The sequence below is a fragment of the Macrosteles quadrilineatus genome, unplaced genomic scaffold (assembly GCF_028750875.1).
Source record: "Macrosteles quadrilineatus isolate MER2022 unplaced genomic scaffold, UCM_ALF_1.0 Scaffold_9__3_contigs__length_116548681, whole genome shotgun sequence".
Taxonomy (NCBI): Eukaryota; Metazoa; Arthropoda; class Insecta; order Hemiptera; family Cicadellidae; genus Macrosteles; species Macrosteles quadrilineatus.
Window position 1 is genome coordinate 30,762,847 of NW_026542602.1, and position 17,515 is coordinate 30,780,361.

The window sequence follows — 17,515 nt, forward strand, 5'->3', positions numbered from 1 at the left end:
ACCAAAATCTACCAAACAATTTGAATTTTTGCTGCCAGATTTGTCTGAAATTCCCATTGTGGAGGGGGGGGGGAAGGGAGAGGTGCCATCAGTTACTAGTAGACTAATATTGTGAAGTTTGGTTCAGAGATTTACAAATTAATGCACCTGTGCTTTTCTTGGCTTTCACCCATCATTCCTTCACCATACACGAGACAAATTTGATTATCAACCCATTCCGATGCCAAAGACTTCATGTTCTTGTCTAGTGCCTGTTACCTCGTTAGGCCAAAACGCTTGTTACTTTCCGGATGGACAACATTGTGTTGGAAAAGTGTTACTTTGTTACAAACCTCAATGATTAACAAAATATTTATCTTCTAGAATAAAACATTAGTTTACATAAAACCATTATAATGTAAATGAAAGAACAGTATTCTTTGGAAGTTACTCGTCTGATTTGGAAAAGAGTTTTTCTTCACAGGCTGTTTCTTCCTGATGCACTTCACAAAGAAAATGAGTAAGCAAAAAAGGTAGGCTTCAAATTCAGTAAAGATATTGATGGCAATCATGAGCTTAATTTTTTTTCTAGAACGCTAGGCACTAGCCTGGGACTATTTTCACGTTACTTCAGGCCAGACCAAGGAGTTGCGTTATTATCACTTAGATAAAATCCATTGGTGATTTGGTGGGGTTTGAACCGGGGACCTCACTAGACCAGCTTGCTCCTCATAAGCTTGATATTAGAAAATACATAAATTAAAATACATTTTAAGGTTATCTTATAAAAAGATAGGGCATTTGCCAGGAATTATTAAGGAAATTGACAGGAAAGCAGGCTTACCTTTAAATAAGTCCATAGAGACACATAAAACATCATAAAATTAAAAGTAGAAATTTTCGTGGTCACTGACCACTTTTTCAACCACTGGAGATTGGAGAAAATCACCAATCTCTCAATTTGTTTTTCTCCAATCTCCAGTGGTTGAAGAAAATTTCTACTTTTAATTTTGTGATGTTTTATGTGTCTCTATGGACTTATTTAAAGGTAAGCCTGCTTTCCTGTCAATTTCCTTAATAAATTAAAATACAATTTTTCAACAATATTATAAAATCATGAATACAGTATATTCACATTTGTCAGTGTCATATCATTGTCTAACATGGCAATTAGGCTGATAACATTTATAAAACATATCAACCATAAAATAATTTTTGTAACTTATTCCTTTGTAATTAATTTGAGTCACAAAATTTGTTTCCAGGTCCTTTTCCAGGTTGTGCAAGCCCAATACCTAAAGGTTGGTTTTATAGTTTGCAAATCTTCAGGGTCGTGGCTGGGCAGGGTTGGGTGGGGGCAGGTAAAGAAGACGACAAAAATAGGAAAATATAACATTTCATAACTTTTTTGTAATTTATATAACCGAACATGAAACAAAACATTACTTTGCTCATGTTTACTGAACTGTAATGAAATTAAACCCAAATCAGTAATTCAAAATATACTTGGCATTAATCATCCTAAAACCGAACATGATAAATGCAAGCTAGAGTCCAAACAAAGTCCCACAATTAATGACATCTGGTTTATTGGTGAATAAATGTGTTGAATGTTATGACGGTAATAACTTCATAATTGACATCAGATTGTTTCTCCGTTAAAGTGAGCCACTGAATTTGCATAAACACTGTAAGTAATATTAGCTTAATAATCAACTCAGCTGAATAGTGGATATTGGCTCCTACTCTGAGTGGTGCCCTGTTGAGAGGCTTACTGTGGTAGGGATTCTAACTGAAAATCCCTTATAGTACCTCTACCCTGTGTACTCCTCAAACAAATAGTAATGCAAAACAATGCATCTTTACAAACAAGTGGAAAAACAACATGCAGAACTAGCTCTATGATGTCCAAAAGTTTTTTTATATTTGAACCCGTAGATGTACTATATCATGAAAAGTTTGATTGGGGAGGGGATGAGCTATTGGGGGAGACAATCCCTCCCATGCGACGGCCCTGATGTTTAATTGGGATTACTAACAAACTTGTTTTCACAAGGGTTTGTAGTAGATGTTTTTGAGTAGTCCTTATGGTAGATATGAAAAATTAAATTTATTTATAATTTTGTAATCCTAATTTTCTCTAACAAAGAACTATCGTGCATAATCTAGCGTTAATTAGCCTTTAACATATAACCAAAACAAAAAAGCTGAAAAATATTGTGAGTAGAACCTTTTATTACAAAAATTTCATGTAATGCTTCTTATTTTTGAAATATACTTTTGGAGAAGTAGTGTTATGTAACCGTAGTTAGTGTGTGACTAAAACTTGTGCCCTGTGTTCAAATAAAATCATGCAACTAGCCTAAGCTACCAAGTCCAGTTGTAAAGCTTCATCTGATTATCCACATACAATCAATAAACACACACTAATAAGTTATGGTTTTTACTTCGTTTTAAAGCATTAAAATGTATTTTGGAATTATTCACAACTATAACCTCAAATTCAATCATCAATTCAACTTATAAACAAACATTTACTGAAACATAAACAGTGTTAAAAGAACACACAAACCAGCTGTCTAAAGCCGTCTGCTATTGGTTGATGCGTAATGGTTTGTGATTAGTTAACCACATTTGTCAGCTCCAATGTACAGTAAAAGAGCAAAATACTTGTTGCCAACCTTCTTCTGTTGCATTTGGTACAATTTGCAGCCAGTTATGCCAAAATATGATACTGAAAGAACTGATTTTCCGATTGTCTCTCTCCGACATTTCTCGCACAACCTCAGCCGTCTCGTTAAGATACGTTCGGTACTCAAGCTACGACAATGGAGCGTCTCGTAGCAAGACACTCAAAGGGTTAAAAAAATGTTAAAAACAAACAAAGCAACAGTAGACTTCCTCTAGTCCGTCAGGCTCAGATCTAGATTCGAGGACGGACTGAAAAATGGAATTCTTTCATTCTTTTATTTTCACAGAAGTTACACAAAAACAAACAACAATAACAATGAATTTAACAGGTGGCAGCTGTGTGAATTAAAATCAGCACCGTCTGGGTCGGCGGATGACGCCACACGCGCAACTGAGGCAACCTTTTTTTCAGTAGCCTTGATCCAATGGGACAGTCATGATTTGTTGTGAGTGATTTAAAAGTACTTTGCCTACAGTTGTCAAACAAAGGGGCATTTTGTTCACTCAAATTGGTTTACAAAACAGCTGATTTCTCAACATTTTACTTTGCCCCATGGACTTTCCTCACTCCGAATGACAACTGAGCAAAACAAATCCAGGCTATGTTTATTTTAATTAATTGAATGATAAACAACAGGAAATGGGCCATACGTAGATTAAATTTCCATTAACAATAGTAAAATGTTAAAAAAAACACATAAAAAACAATGATTTATATTTTGAAAAAGTTGTAATTATTTATTTACAAATATAACTAATTGAAGAGTAATTTTGGTTTTAAAATTTTTTGGATTTGCTGTGATATTGTTTATCTTGTCTTCAATATTGATCATAAATATAAAATCATCCTAATTTCAATGTTGTAAATACGTTTGTCAAGAAAATAATAATTTTTGAATTGTTGTATACCAAAACTGTAGACAAAATACCATAAAAAACAATTTGTCTTCAAAGTGTCCCTTTTAACTCTATAAACATTTTTCTCTCTTTTGAAAAATGCCACTTTGCTCCCTAATACCATAACTTTTACCAACATCAACTGTCAACACAACTGTTTTGGACTCTCTCTTATCCAGTTCACTTTACAATTGAAGACTATAACTCAATAACACTGTACACTCTAAAATTCTCAGCATAGAAAAAAACAATATCTTATAATGTGGCTCAGGGTCGTGCAAGTCTCCTCGGTCCCGTAGACAACGCACCACATCCATGTCTCAGAGCAAGAAGACGTCATCGGAGTCGGTCATCAGGGGCCTGACTCGGACCATCTACACGGCCGGGCGACCCCCTTGGTACAACAGCGCTGGACAACAAGTGGAACCATTTGTTATAGGTAATTAGATACTGTACCCATGCTTTTCAACCGGGAGAGGTTGAAAAAAGTAATAATGTAGCTTTAAAAAGGTGTGATTGATTTTAGAAACATAACTTTATCACCCTTTTTATCTTGTTTTCCTTTGTCTTACCTAGGTTGCTTGACTCTAGCCCAAAACCGTTTTACACATTACTTCAGGCTAGGCTTAGAGGGCCACGCCATCTATATTATTAATACGCTACATGAAACTTTGTGAACAATAAGGCATTTTTGTTTTAAGATTTAACCCCACATAGTATATACCAAAATTCTCGTCTAGGTGTGTAGATTTGCAAACTGACCTTACATTTTTGAAAAAAAAAACACTGGGCTCCGCCTGTGCTATAAACATTTACTGGCTTGGTTGAAATGAAATATTTACTATTTGAATTTGGGTTGGTGTAAATATTACAATGGAATACTAAAAAGAACTGAATTAACACTGTGCTGCATTTCTTGAGCAATGATTCAAAGAGCTGATTTGCAAACTATGGAAACATGGGAAAGTCATAGAACACCACCAAGTAGAAGAAATAGAAATAATGGTTTAAAAAAAATTAATAATCATTGTTATGGACAACCTAACGTGGCTATGAGTGGGAAACATTTGTAAGTTAGAAGACACTAAAAAACAAGATCAGCTTTTGAAAAATGATAAGATATTTACTAGAAATGTTGATTGTATCGAACTGTTATGTACATCGTGAGTATTTCCATAATCTTTGAGTCGATTCTTTTTAAGTCATCGGAAATGACTTTATGACTTTTTTAAATAATACCTGTAATACTTTGCAATTGCTCAAATTCGAGCAACAGGTACACTAGTTATTACTTATAGACTAGATCCAAACACTAGACCAAATGATTCCTTACTCAATCACCCCATAGTTAAATGTAGTATGATAATTAAACACCCACTGCAAAAAACCTGCAGACTATTTGCAAGCCTGCAAATTTTTATTTTTTTGATTGGATTTTCATTCAACTATTTCCTTCAACATGTTGATTTGTTGTTTTATCGGAATAAGCAGTGCAAACTGCCATTTTTGGCTTTCTTAAGCCATTAAACATAAAAATAAAAATAAAACTTCATTATCATACACAAATGTACAGATAAAATTGTATGCTCAAAACCCTCTTACCATACAGAGACAACCTAAATCACAAAAAAAAAATTATAATTATTTTACCCAATGTTAAATATTTTTCTAAAACCGGCTAAATAAAACTAAAAGGCAACATAAATTTTTGGTGCTGTTAAAAGGTATCTGTGGCGGAAGTGCGTCTGGGAAGACTACAGTAGCCACTGAGATCATAGAGAGCCTCAACGTACCCTGGGTCACTCTCCTCAGCATGGACTCATTCTACAAGGTCAATCACTTAACATAGGGTTTAGGTCTGGAAAAAGTATTACCATGAGAACTGCAGTAATAGCTTATTCCCTATATGGGAAATATGCTAAAGGAGGCGTAAGGGCGGCTATGTGGATAGTGGAGGCTGTATTAAATTAAAAAAGACGTTTTTAAAGCGATAAATAAAATACTTAACTTATATCTGATATTTTAACACGTTGAGTATGGGCTACATCAATTGATGTAGTGCATCACAAGCGCTCCTATCGGGCTACATCAAATGATGTAGTTGCGCCACTCTCACTACATTAGTTCAGTATGAGCTCAGCAATTGCCAGGGAACTTTATAATCGCTGCCAGGCTGTAGCTTAGAATGCCAGCTTTATTTTGGTGTAGATTGGTAAAAAAAATTCCTGTAAAATCCCATCTGGCAATGCTTTTGTCCCGGTTTTGGGGATTTTCTCAATTCGAGCCATATTACAAAGACACTGGTTATTGATCCAGTCAGTGCTACTATCTTTAGGTGTTTCAGTGAACTACGTCCACTTTCGGGGCAACGCAGCTCAATCACCTCTGCTCTTTTGTGATTCGTCGATAAAATATTTGAATGCCAATTACGTTTGCTGATTCAGTGGAGCGCCGAGGCTTTGCCAGGGCCTCAACGCCATTGGCGAGCGCCTTTTTAAAGGTTTTCAGCTCTCAACGTGTTAAGACACAACCACAAGCATTTTTGTTTGCAGTTAATTCAAGTGTTTTATCGTTTTTCATATCTAGCCTTGTGTATAAGTGTATGAAAATTCATATCTGTGTATCAATATCTACTTATATCATTTCTGTTCAATGGAAGTTATACAATTTCAATGATACCGGTACTTAAATGGGAAGTCTTACAGCTGTTATAAAACTGTGCATACATTTTATCTTACGAGTAAATTTGCTACCAATTGATATAGTATGACAATTCTATTCTACTGCAGTACTTAGAATTCTACCACTACTCACATTAAACCTACCATTTACTTTTGGGCTAGTGATTAATTTTTTGTATTAATCATACAATATAGTGAATAGTGTAGTCATTTATTTATTTCGTTTCTATGACATAGCTCTATTTTGTAGAAATCAATTATGCAATCATAACAACAGAAATACTGCATCATTACATTTTACGGTGACATAGTATTTATTTTACATATAAAAACTTTTAAGCTAATGCAATAATTAGTTCAATTAGAACCATTGAATATTGAATAATTTAAACATTAATCGAAGACGAAGCGGTTGACAACTTTCAAACAGTTGACTAGGCCTAGTTGCCTTCAAAACTAATATTTCAATAATTGCAATGCAAACTGTATGCATTGAGGTCGGCAAACAGTATTCACTGTGCAGGCACTTTGGACGTCGTGGCACTTGGACGTCGTGCAACAGTCAAATATTGGTTGGACGTCGTGGCACTTGGACGTCGTGCAACTGGCAGAGGCTTTGGACGTGGTGCAAATGATACTTCTTTACAATTCTACAGTGCGCTGTTTCACGACGTCCAAGTGCCACGACGTCCAAAGCTTGTAGAAAGACTATATTTTTGGCAGTTACTGTACTTTTGGACGTCGTGGCACTTGGACGTCGTGCAACAACTCAAAAATTATGTTTTGGACGTCGTGGCACTGGAAAAATATTATTGGACGTCGTGGCACTTGGACGTCGTGCAACACTCCCCTAAAGAACTAGCTGATCTTAGTCAATAACAAATCTTTAACTGATTCATTTGACACTCTTCTTCTGAAAATACACGCCTTTGTGTGTTGGTGCTGTAAAAAAAACTCTAAATATAAAAATATTTTTTGGCTCAGTATAAATAATGTTAACATTACATGTTTGGAATAACTAATTTTAGTGCGATAAAAATATATAGTGTATAGAAGCGATAAAATGGAATTGAGATTTCACCGAAATCATTTCACAAGAAAAAACTGACAATAGTTACCTACTAGACTCAATACAATTAGTGATGTGGGCCGGGTAAATACCCAGTTGGTAGGTAAATATAAATTGGGTATTTACCTGGGTATTTACCCCAGGCCCGGGTAAATACCCAAAAACTGGGTATTTATAATTTGTATTAAAGTTAGAGAAGATTGAGATGTTTTTTTGCAATTATTACCTTGTAAGGATAGCAAAATGATAATAAAATGTGTTAAACTAAATTTCATATGGTCACTACTAGCATTTTACTTCTCGGTATAATCGCCATAAATACCCAGGTCTGAGCATAAAGCATAATCGGCATAAATACCCTGGTCGCATGGTTGCACTGGTCCTGACTACTTATGATTTTTTAATTTCTATGATAGATAGATGAGTTTATTTTATTAAAAGTGAAGACTAATAATTTGTAAAGTAATAATTATTATTTAGAAAGACAGGAAAATTTAACCTAGTAGTGGCCTATGTGTGGACAACTTAAGAAAATAATTAAAATTCAATCTGTAGGATGGCAGGATTTAATAATATTTTTGTTCTAGATCTTTTGTTGGTAAACTTATAAAAAAAAACTAATTTCATAAACTTGTGATACAAAAAATTTGAATCTATAGCACAATAAATCTTTCAAAATTATATTATAGGCCCTAAGTTAGACCAAAAAACAGGAGATACATTTTTTAATAGGTTTATCCAAATATATTATTGTTCCCAACTAAGCGGTAACATAGAAAAGTTTAATGAAGACTCCCTTTTATCCGGACACCTTTTAACCGGACAATTTGTATTAGCCCATTGGTTTAACCTGACTAGATTGGCAAGAAGTGAGCGGTACTGAAATGACTGTTCTCGTGGGAAAGATTTGAGACCAGTGATCACGTATCTAAATACAATGCTCTCCTAAATTAAAGTCGAATATGACAGTACCAGTACACGGTTTCTGTTTTAACAAGTTTTTGGGGACGTTGGTTTAACCAGAAAACCCGTTATCTGGACTAGCCTTGGTCCCGAGGAGTCCGGATAAGAGGGAGTCTACTGTACATTCAGTATTCTGCCATTCTGCCTATATCAATCAGGCCTTGGGTCTGTCCAGCCTTCCAAGCCATTTACACAATACAAATTTTAACTAACATAATTTATTAACAGTAGAAGTAGATTTAGGTTCACTATTTCTCTGATGAGGTGTTGTCTTGATTTCATAAAAACAAGTGCTAAATCATTAAATAAAAGGTACTAGCAATTCTGCAAAGCTTCAAGTTACTGTAAAAGGTGAAATAGACTATCCTAATTTATCATGTAATGATAACAATAACATATTTAGGTGTGGATAAAAATGAATTTCAATCGATTTCATAAATACCCAAAATACCCGGGTATTTATGGATTTTGGGTATTTACCCGGGTAAATACCCAGGGTATTTACCCCGAGTTTTAAATACCTGGGTATTTTACATCACTAAATACAATCCATTAGACCAATAACCCCGCCGCAGCAAACCTGCAGACTAAGCGAATTTCCATTTGCCTGATTGGATTTACACTATGTCTCCTTAAAAATATCACATTTTTAAATATAATTAGTTTAACAAGTACTTACGTTTGCTGCAACAGGGAGGGTAAAAAAGTCATTTTTTCAAATGTTAATAGTTTAGTAAGATATGAATGCATTTTATAAATTTGATCAAAATATGTTCCTAAACAAGCAAACTACAACATAATTTTTGTTGTTTTTTTGCCTCCTGATCACGATATAAATTATTACTAGAGGTTAAAATACCTTATAATCCGTCAATGTGATCATGTCACCGATGAAAGGCGACCATCTTCAGGCAAAGAATGGACATAGAATTACTCCAAAGAGTTTGTCAATGAACACGAAACGAAAAACAATAACACTTAAAACACATTTTTACAAAAAACCACGTGTGGCAACAAATTAACTGTGCTGCGGATGGTATGCATACATTGGGTTACAGGTCCAGATTGTCGCAGCAGGCTGACAGTCTATAATTTAATTCTTTTTGTCTGTGACGGTACCCAAGAAGTCGCATCTATTACCTGATTTATCCACTATTCGCCCACCCCTATTTTACAAACTTGAAATTATTATTACAAAAATATCTGTAAATCTACCGCTTGTCCTCTGGTGTTTAAAACCGAAGATTAATAATGCCTATCTTGCCGTAAAATTTATACAAAAATAGGGAAACATTTGCTGGACATTAACAAGTATTGCTGTCTCAAAGTTATATATGATAATGAAATTGATTTTCAGGTGCTGAACGAAGAGCAGCATAAGTTGGCAGCCAAGAACGAATACAACTTTGACCACCCAGATTCATTTGACTTTGAACTACTGATACCCACACTGCAGAGGCTAAAGAAAGGCAAGAAAGTGGATGTTCCCATCTACAACTTTGTTACCCACCGTAGAGAGTCCAGGACGGTGAGTGGGACTGTTTAGAGACTACAAAATGTAGTGAAAAATTAATGAAAAAGAAAATATTTTTAAGCCATACTTCCTTCAGACTGTAATTAAAAACTAACAGATTAACATGACATCTCTCTTCATTGTATTTAGAGCAGTATCTTCTATTAGGGAAGGAAGAAATCATTAAACTTTAATTTTAATTTAATATTTTAACAAAATTTTCATCTCTTTTTAGGAAAGTATTGCACTTTAAAAAAAAACAATGACAGTCAAATAAAAAATTACTTTTTGGTTTTATTTCTAATGGTTTGTTTTAAAATATTGTATTTGTTGCAGAAAACCATGTATGGTGCCAATGTCATAATCTTTGAAGGAATTTTGGCATTCTACAACAGTGAAGTATTGAAGGTATTATACAAATATTGAATAAGAAATTTAATATTTTTTATAACTGTTGATTTTTATACTATTTTGTTTGATGACTAGCGGACTAAATTACAACAAAAATTATAACTAGAATGTAAAAAATATATATTTTTTGCCACTAAGAGTGGTTGCTTGTACCTCCAACTTTGTTCACTTAATACTAATGCATTATTCACCAAGTATGTATGTTGAGTTGACTTGCTGCTAAAGTGAGTAATAGGATAGTACATGATGCCACTGAATAAACGCCTTGTGTATAAACTTCTTTACAGTAAGTTAATTCTTTTTATTCAAGCGAAATATCCAAGTTAGTAAATTATAGTTAATCTTCAATCAATCAACCAATAAATCTTATTCGTTGTACAAGTTTGTACATTTGAACGACAGGAAATGTGCGTGATTTGGTAGTGGTCAGAGGAAGATATATAGGGCCCAGGTATCTTAATTTACAATCATACTACTCCACATCATCACAGTTAAAGAGCGCTAATTTTTCTTTATATGTAGAATTAAACCAATTTCTATCCATGGACTGTTTTAAACACCTGATTCTGAAAATTTTTTTGCCCAAGGGTAACCAAAGTAGTTTGATACAAATTCAAATGTTATGTCTGTTTTACAGTTGCTGGACATGAAGATATTTGTAGACACAGACGCAGACATCAGACTAGCGAGGAGACTCAAGCGAGATATCTGTGAGCGAGGCAGAGATCTGGACGGAGTTCTCAAACAGTACTCCAATATGGTCAAGCCTGCCTTCTACCACTACATCGCTCCATCCATGGTAACTTGTAGAAAATTGTGTGTACATTAAGCTGCTACTTTTCAATCCCTTGTACCTAGATTTTATCTAAAAGGTGCTTCCTGGCTTTCAAGGAGGTAGCCTATACAAAAAGGTCTGATATACTTGGAGTAAACCCTCAGAAATCAAAACCAATAAATATAGATTTGTCTTCTTAATCCATACTGTCATTTTACAGCAGCTTGTAAAAATGTAGTACAACCAAGTTAGCGATGCCCTTCTGTAAGCTTCAGTTGAGTACCGGTGTCCGGTATTGTCTTTTCTACTTCATAATAAACTAAGTTTATATTTTTTTCTGTTATATGTGTTTTATTACCTATAATCAGTCTGTACCAATTCTCTTAATTTTAAGTTTAATTCTTTTAATCCAGATGACTTGAGTTCCCAATTTGTCTTAGTTAAGGATTTTATGTAAAGGAATAATTTAGAGTTTCATTTAAACGAACAGCTTGTAGTTGAAACCCCAAATTAGTTTAAATTAATAAGAGTTTAATGTACTATTTTATTTATCTTTATCTTAAACAATGACCAAGTTTTTTTTCAAATCCCACCCCTCACGTATACTGTGTGGTAGATATTATGTTGTATGCGCAGGTACATGCAGACATCATTGTACCTCGAGGTGGAGACAATGCAGTGGCTATTGAACTCATCGTACATCACGTCCACACTCAGTTGACTCTGGTCAGTATGCAAACACATTTTTGCTTGCTAAAAAAAAAAAAACACTTTTAGTTTGAAGCTTCACATTCCTATAGTTTATTTAAAAACAATTAGTGTGCAAAATGCACTGTAGTCTGGGAGATTTTATTAAATCAATTCCAAAACTGTCAGGAAACTTGTTAAATGAGTTTGATTGAAACATGAAAAAATTAGCGAAGATAAAGAAAAAGGTTTGCAATTTTATTTCTGATGTGAATTAATTGGGGGTTTTTTAAAGAATAATTTCCCAACTCTCAGTTCAAGTACTGCATTATGACCAACGGTCAGTATTGTGTTTGTCATAGTTAAATTGCACACATGTTGTATGGTTTTTTTCAAACAGCTGCTAATGATAACTCAAGTTGTAAAATCCTTTAGTGCAATGTACTTATAGTCATCTAATCTTAAATATTTAAACCAAACAACAAAATTCTCTCAAATCTTAAGTGGAGATGATAAGCCATAGATGTACAGCTTTGCTCATGCTATGAGTCCTAGGTAATTCTTCATGAAGAGCCATGAACAGGCAATCCTTGATTATGTGATTCATAGGCTTAACTCTCAGCAACACAGCTACGTGGTAGCCTTTCACTACCCATTTATACTGTTAGTTAGCTATTAATTTTTTGTTTGGATGTTATCTTCATCATATATCTCATAGATCGTGAAAGAAAACATCATAATCTTCTGTAATTGCAGTAAAGTAACAAACATTGTTCCCCCATGATCGTATATTCATCATTGTATCCTGCTATCAAGGCAATATAGTACACATCCCCTGCGATCAAAGATATCATCATTGTCTCCCACTATCGTGACATATATTATCGTGGTACATCATTATTGTCTCCTGTGGTCACGGCAAAATTATTGCATGGTTATTGATAAACCAAAATAGAGTTTTTCCATCAATTCTCAGTTTCAGTCTTTTTACTAAAAGCCTTGTTAAGTATCATTGACAACTGATTTTAAACACAGACCCATACCTATAACTAACTATTGTTGTTGGTATCCTCAGAGAGGCTTCAAGCTGAGAGAAGAGTTAGCCCAATGCAACACCGGCCAACCTCTGCCCAGCTCCATGTACTTACTGCCTGACACTCCTCAGATCAAGGGACTACACACGTTTATCCGCAACAAGGAGACTCCGCGTGACGAGTTCATCTTCTACAGCAAACGGCTGATCAGGCTTGTCATAGAGTATGCACTCTCACTGCTCCCGTTCAAGGTACCATTCTTACTTTTAATCATAATCTGAATAACTTCTTGATCAGCATCGTACGTGTTATGAAATTACCTGAAAAAACAAACAAATTATTCGTCTAATAACACTACTACTAGTGTTATTACACTACACTAACTAATAACACATTACTAGTGTTAGATGTATAATTTGTTTGTTTTTTAGGTAATCATAATCCTATTATTACAGTAAAATCGAATTAATCCAGCTACTGATAATTCGGTATTCACAAACTTTTTTTAATAGGTTTGTGACTTCTTTTAGCCTTGTATTTGCTCGTCCACGAGGGACTTCTGTGCATAGAACGTTTTGAGCAAAGCAAGTAATGAGCTGGTTCAGTACAAGAATGAACTCTACTGATAAAGATGTGGCCCTGGAACAGAAACCCACAACATTGCTGCCTTGATTTCACAATCATTCTTGCTGCTCACTTAACCTCCAACGCATAAAATGATTGACCTTACTTTCATTCACACGGTCCCATTGCAGTAAAACTCCTTAATCCAGCATCCAATATTCCAGCTAATTCAATAATTTATGTTGGTGTAAGGTTTTTTTTTACACTGCCTCCCAACCACATTTTTAAGATTTCAGGAGCATTCTATATTGTTTGCGAGCAATTAGTGTAAGTTGGGCATACTGAAAAATCCCAAAGAAAAACACAAAAAGTGGCCTGATATCTTTACTGTTAGCCCTTTTAACTCTCTATTGCTAGGTTTCACTATTCCTGTGTTGACCTCTATGTTAGACAAGGGTCAGTAATCAAACATTATCGGTAATCTTGCACTTAAGTCAAAGTCCCAAACAAGCTGATTGCCTACTGTGACTGGGTTAACTGAACTTCACTTAGCAGGTATAATCTTGCAAAGAGATAATAAGGCATCAACATCTCTATTGAGTAAAGATTCCATTACGGTTTTCTGTAATGCGGGGTATGAATTTTGTAGGAGATGATGGTGGAGACGCCCCAGGGAGTATTGTACCAAGGGAAGCGCTGTGCCAGTGACAGGATCTGTGGAGTCAGTATCCTGAGGGCTGGAGAAACCATGGAGCAGGCTGTCAGGGACGTCTGCAAGGATATCAGAATAGGAAAGATACTGATACAGACGAACCAACAGACTGGAGAGCCTGAGGTGTGTCATCTATAGTTATTAATAAATGTGAAGAAATACAAATGTGAATTTTAGTGTAAACTAGCTGTTGTACCCGTGCTTCGCAACGGAGAGGACAAAAATCAAAAAAGAATATAAAAAAAAAAAAATTATCTTGAATTCCGTTCTATAAAATAGTTACACATTCCCCTTTGGTTTCAGGAACATAACTCAACTGAAACTCTTAGTTTGAAAAATATCTTTCTTTAAGGCTACCTAGTACGAATTATATGAGGCGCTGATGCATTTATAGAAATAATGTACCCATACGATTCAATTTTGAAATGATAACTTCATATTTTGAGTTGTTTTGTCTCTGGATCACAGAACAACCCATAAAAGAAAGGTATAAAATTACCTGAGTACTGCCAGAGTGATCCTGTTTGTTCCTTACGGATAACGCGTTTCGAAGTCTTCATCATCAGATCTTGTACAAGAACATTAAAACGTTTGTAACATACAAAACACGGAAACATATTATGTACAAACGTGGATGTAAATTCGAGTAGGCCTACCGACGAAAACTTACAATGTCCGACCGCACAGTTACAGGTGAAGGTTAAACATTAAAACTTTGGAAGCTCATGGGGCGTAGCCCAAGGGAAATATAATAACAGGAATATGCCTATAAGTTAACCAGGTATATAAGCTACCTTCATACAAAATTTTATTTCAATCGGTTCAGTGGTTCTTGCGTTATAAAGTAACAGACAGACACACACAAACACACACCATCTCATTTATATATATTAGTATAGAAGTATAGACTAGAGGATGTCCAGTGGTCGAAAACTCAAACAAAAATATGTAATGTACAGGCTTCTCTAACTTTACCCCGTGCTGTAAACAAAACATGGGATTGAAATTTCTTCAATTTGTTTTTATTTTATGTTTATATTTAGTTGTTATTTTGCCACCAGCATGACAACCCATAGGGCCCATCATGTTTTTTTTTAAATTTCAAATACATGTTGTGCTTATTTTTGGTCCTATTTTAATTTATAAAGGTATTATGCACATCTACAGGAAAATTTCTTTCTTGTATGCGTGGATTTTCCCTGCGATGCACACGAGTAGAGAAAAAAGGTTTTAAAGAAACATGCTTGCATATAAATATTTTGTTTTGATTTTCTGTTTATATTTCGTTGTTATTTTGTCACCAGCATGGCAACCCATAAGGCCAATGTATTTTTTTCAATTTCAAACTCCATTTGCTGTGTTTATTTTTGGGCCTATTTTAATATAAAGTGATTCTGCACATCTACAGGAAAATATCCTTCTAACAGTATGCATAGATTTTCCCTGCGATGCATACAAGCTGAGAAAAAGGTTTTAAAGAAACATGCTTGCCTATTAATATATAGATAGATGTGTATAATATATAATAATAATAATAGTTTTTTCCTTTGTTTGAAGTTCATTGTTGGTGATGGTGAGTTAATGTTGTTCAAAGGTTTATTGCGGATATTTTCCATCACGATTGTAAAAAACAATACACGACGTTTCGGGATCTGGAATCTGATCCCGTCCTCAGGTGAAAAAACTTAACTAACACATTACAACTAACAATACACAAACGCCCAACCTAAGTTGGGATACACTACAGAAGGTAGCAGTCAAAAATATGCACTGTATAGCAGTCAAGTCATGATACAACATGCAAATAATAACCAGTCACAAAACACTATAATCTATAAAAGGTGTAACGTAAAAAGCTCACACAATGGAACACTAATAGCACCGTTCGCAATGACTCCACCAATGAGACTGATGCAAAAATGATTGTTGGTCGGCCATGTTGCATCAGTCTCATTGGTGGAGTCATTGCGAACGGTGCTATTAGTGTTCCATTGTGTGAGCTTTTTACGTTACACCTTTTATAGATTATAGTGTTTTGTGATTGGTTATTATTTGCATGTTGTATCATGACTTGACTGCTATACAGTGCATATTTTTGACTGCTACCTTCTGTAGTGTATTCCAACTTAGGTTGGGCATTTGTGTATTGTTAGTTGTAATGTGTTAGTTAAGTTTTTTCACCTGAGGACGGGATCAGATTCCAGATCCCAAAACGTTGTGTATTGTTTTTTTACAATCGTGATGAAAAATGTCCGCAATAAACCTTTGAAGAATAATAGTTTACTGTCCTTAAACACTCAGTAGTATTAGTAACAATTTCATTCAAATAAATCATATTAATCTAAAATGATATTCTGTAAATAAAATTAACATTTAAACAGGAAACTTAATAGATACAAAAAAATATTATAAAAACAACGAAAAGGCTATTTTAAAAATATACTATTCCTTTCAATCCTTTCTTATAAAACAAAGAACTCATTGTTATTTAAAAATTCTGTTGAGGAGTAATCTGCTTCATTGATTAGCCATCTTGACAAGTGAGTTTAGAGCATTTAGGATCAAAGTTACAGATATTAAATAACCAGGCAATATATTAAATAACTATCTGCTGGTACTTGTGGCCGTTTTAAAATTTGCTCAATCTAGTTGAAGCAGTTCAAGTCTTGAGAACCTCTTGTATGATGACTATGTTTAATATCTCTTGTGTTTGTTTTCAGCTTTACTATCTGCGCCTCCCTAAGGACATCAAGGACTACTTTGTGATCCTGATGGATGCGACGGTGGCGACAGGCGCGGCAGCCATGATGGCAATCCGTGTCCTTCTTGACCACGAGGTGCCTGAAGAGAACATTCTCATTGTCTCCTTGCTAATGGCTGAGTCAGGTATGTATTCCAACATTTATGTTAGCTTTTCTTTCATACAAGTTATCATTCTTTAAATATTAAAAAACCCATTAGAATAGGTTTAATTTATCTCTCTCTAAAAAAGCATTGATTTGATACAAAACACAATAGCTCTATCATAACTAATCTTCTGTTGATCCATAATTTTGACTAAAGACTGAGCTATTTTTTTGATAAGCCTAGTTGGTCATAGAAAGACCAACCAGGATTATAATATTTGTTGTTTCATTGGTTTCCAACATCAATGTTTGTTTTTAAGTTGAGTGGCAAATCATTTTTAATCTTCTTCATCTTTGTGGTTGGGAAGATTCGTCAAAAGCAAGTACTAACTCACAAGAAAATGTTTTACAAAATTTTGCCGAATACTTTTTTTTCTGTCGATGTGTTGCTGGAATTTTAGGTACATTTCTTTACAATATTCTTGCATAGCTGTGCTGCAATCCATTGTAACACTAAGCTATAATAAATATCTCTAGAGGTAGCACTTCTTGATAGGATAATGTGCTGCTGGCGGCCATTTTGTAGTGCACTGAGATTGTAAATCCAGGATTGTCTATTACATTCTACCATTGATTTTAGGATACTAAAGTAGAAATCCCATTTATATAGACCAGCTGTCACCAATTTTTTAT

At 34.6% G+C, this 17,515-nt stretch overlaps 1 protein-coding gene across 5 annotated transcripts in view; it reads left to right on the top strand.

Annotated features, from left to right (window-relative positions):
- The window catches only part of LOC129004515 (uridine-cytidine kinase-like 1), a 38,355-nt gene that overhangs the window by 7,646 nt on the left and 13,194 nt on the right, over positions 1 to 17,515 (top strand). For 4 of the 5 annotated variants that reach the window (XM_054433129.1, XM_054433130.1, XM_054433127.1 and 1 more), the window contains exons 3-12: positions 1,245 to 1,280; positions 3,839 to 4,006; positions 5,292 to 5,398; positions 9,638 to 9,808; positions 10,130 to 10,201; positions 10,842 to 11,003; positions 11,616 to 11,705; positions 12,742 to 12,951; positions 13,914 to 14,099; positions 16,697 to 16,862. In XM_054433129.1, coding sequence (XP_054289104.1) covers positions 1,245 to 1,280; positions 3,839 to 4,006; positions 5,292 to 5,398; positions 9,638 to 9,808; positions 10,130 to 10,201; positions 10,842 to 11,003; positions 11,616 to 11,705; positions 12,742 to 12,951; positions 13,914 to 14,099; positions 16,697 to 16,862 — 1,368 coding nt within the window. The remainder of the gene's footprint in view (positions 1 to 1,244; positions 1,281 to 3,838; positions 4,007 to 5,291; positions 5,399 to 9,637; positions 9,809 to 10,129; positions 10,202 to 10,841; positions 11,004 to 11,615; positions 11,706 to 12,741; positions 12,952 to 13,913; positions 14,100 to 16,696; positions 16,863 to 17,515) is intronic. The other variant, XM_054433128.1, reaches the window with a different exon arrangement.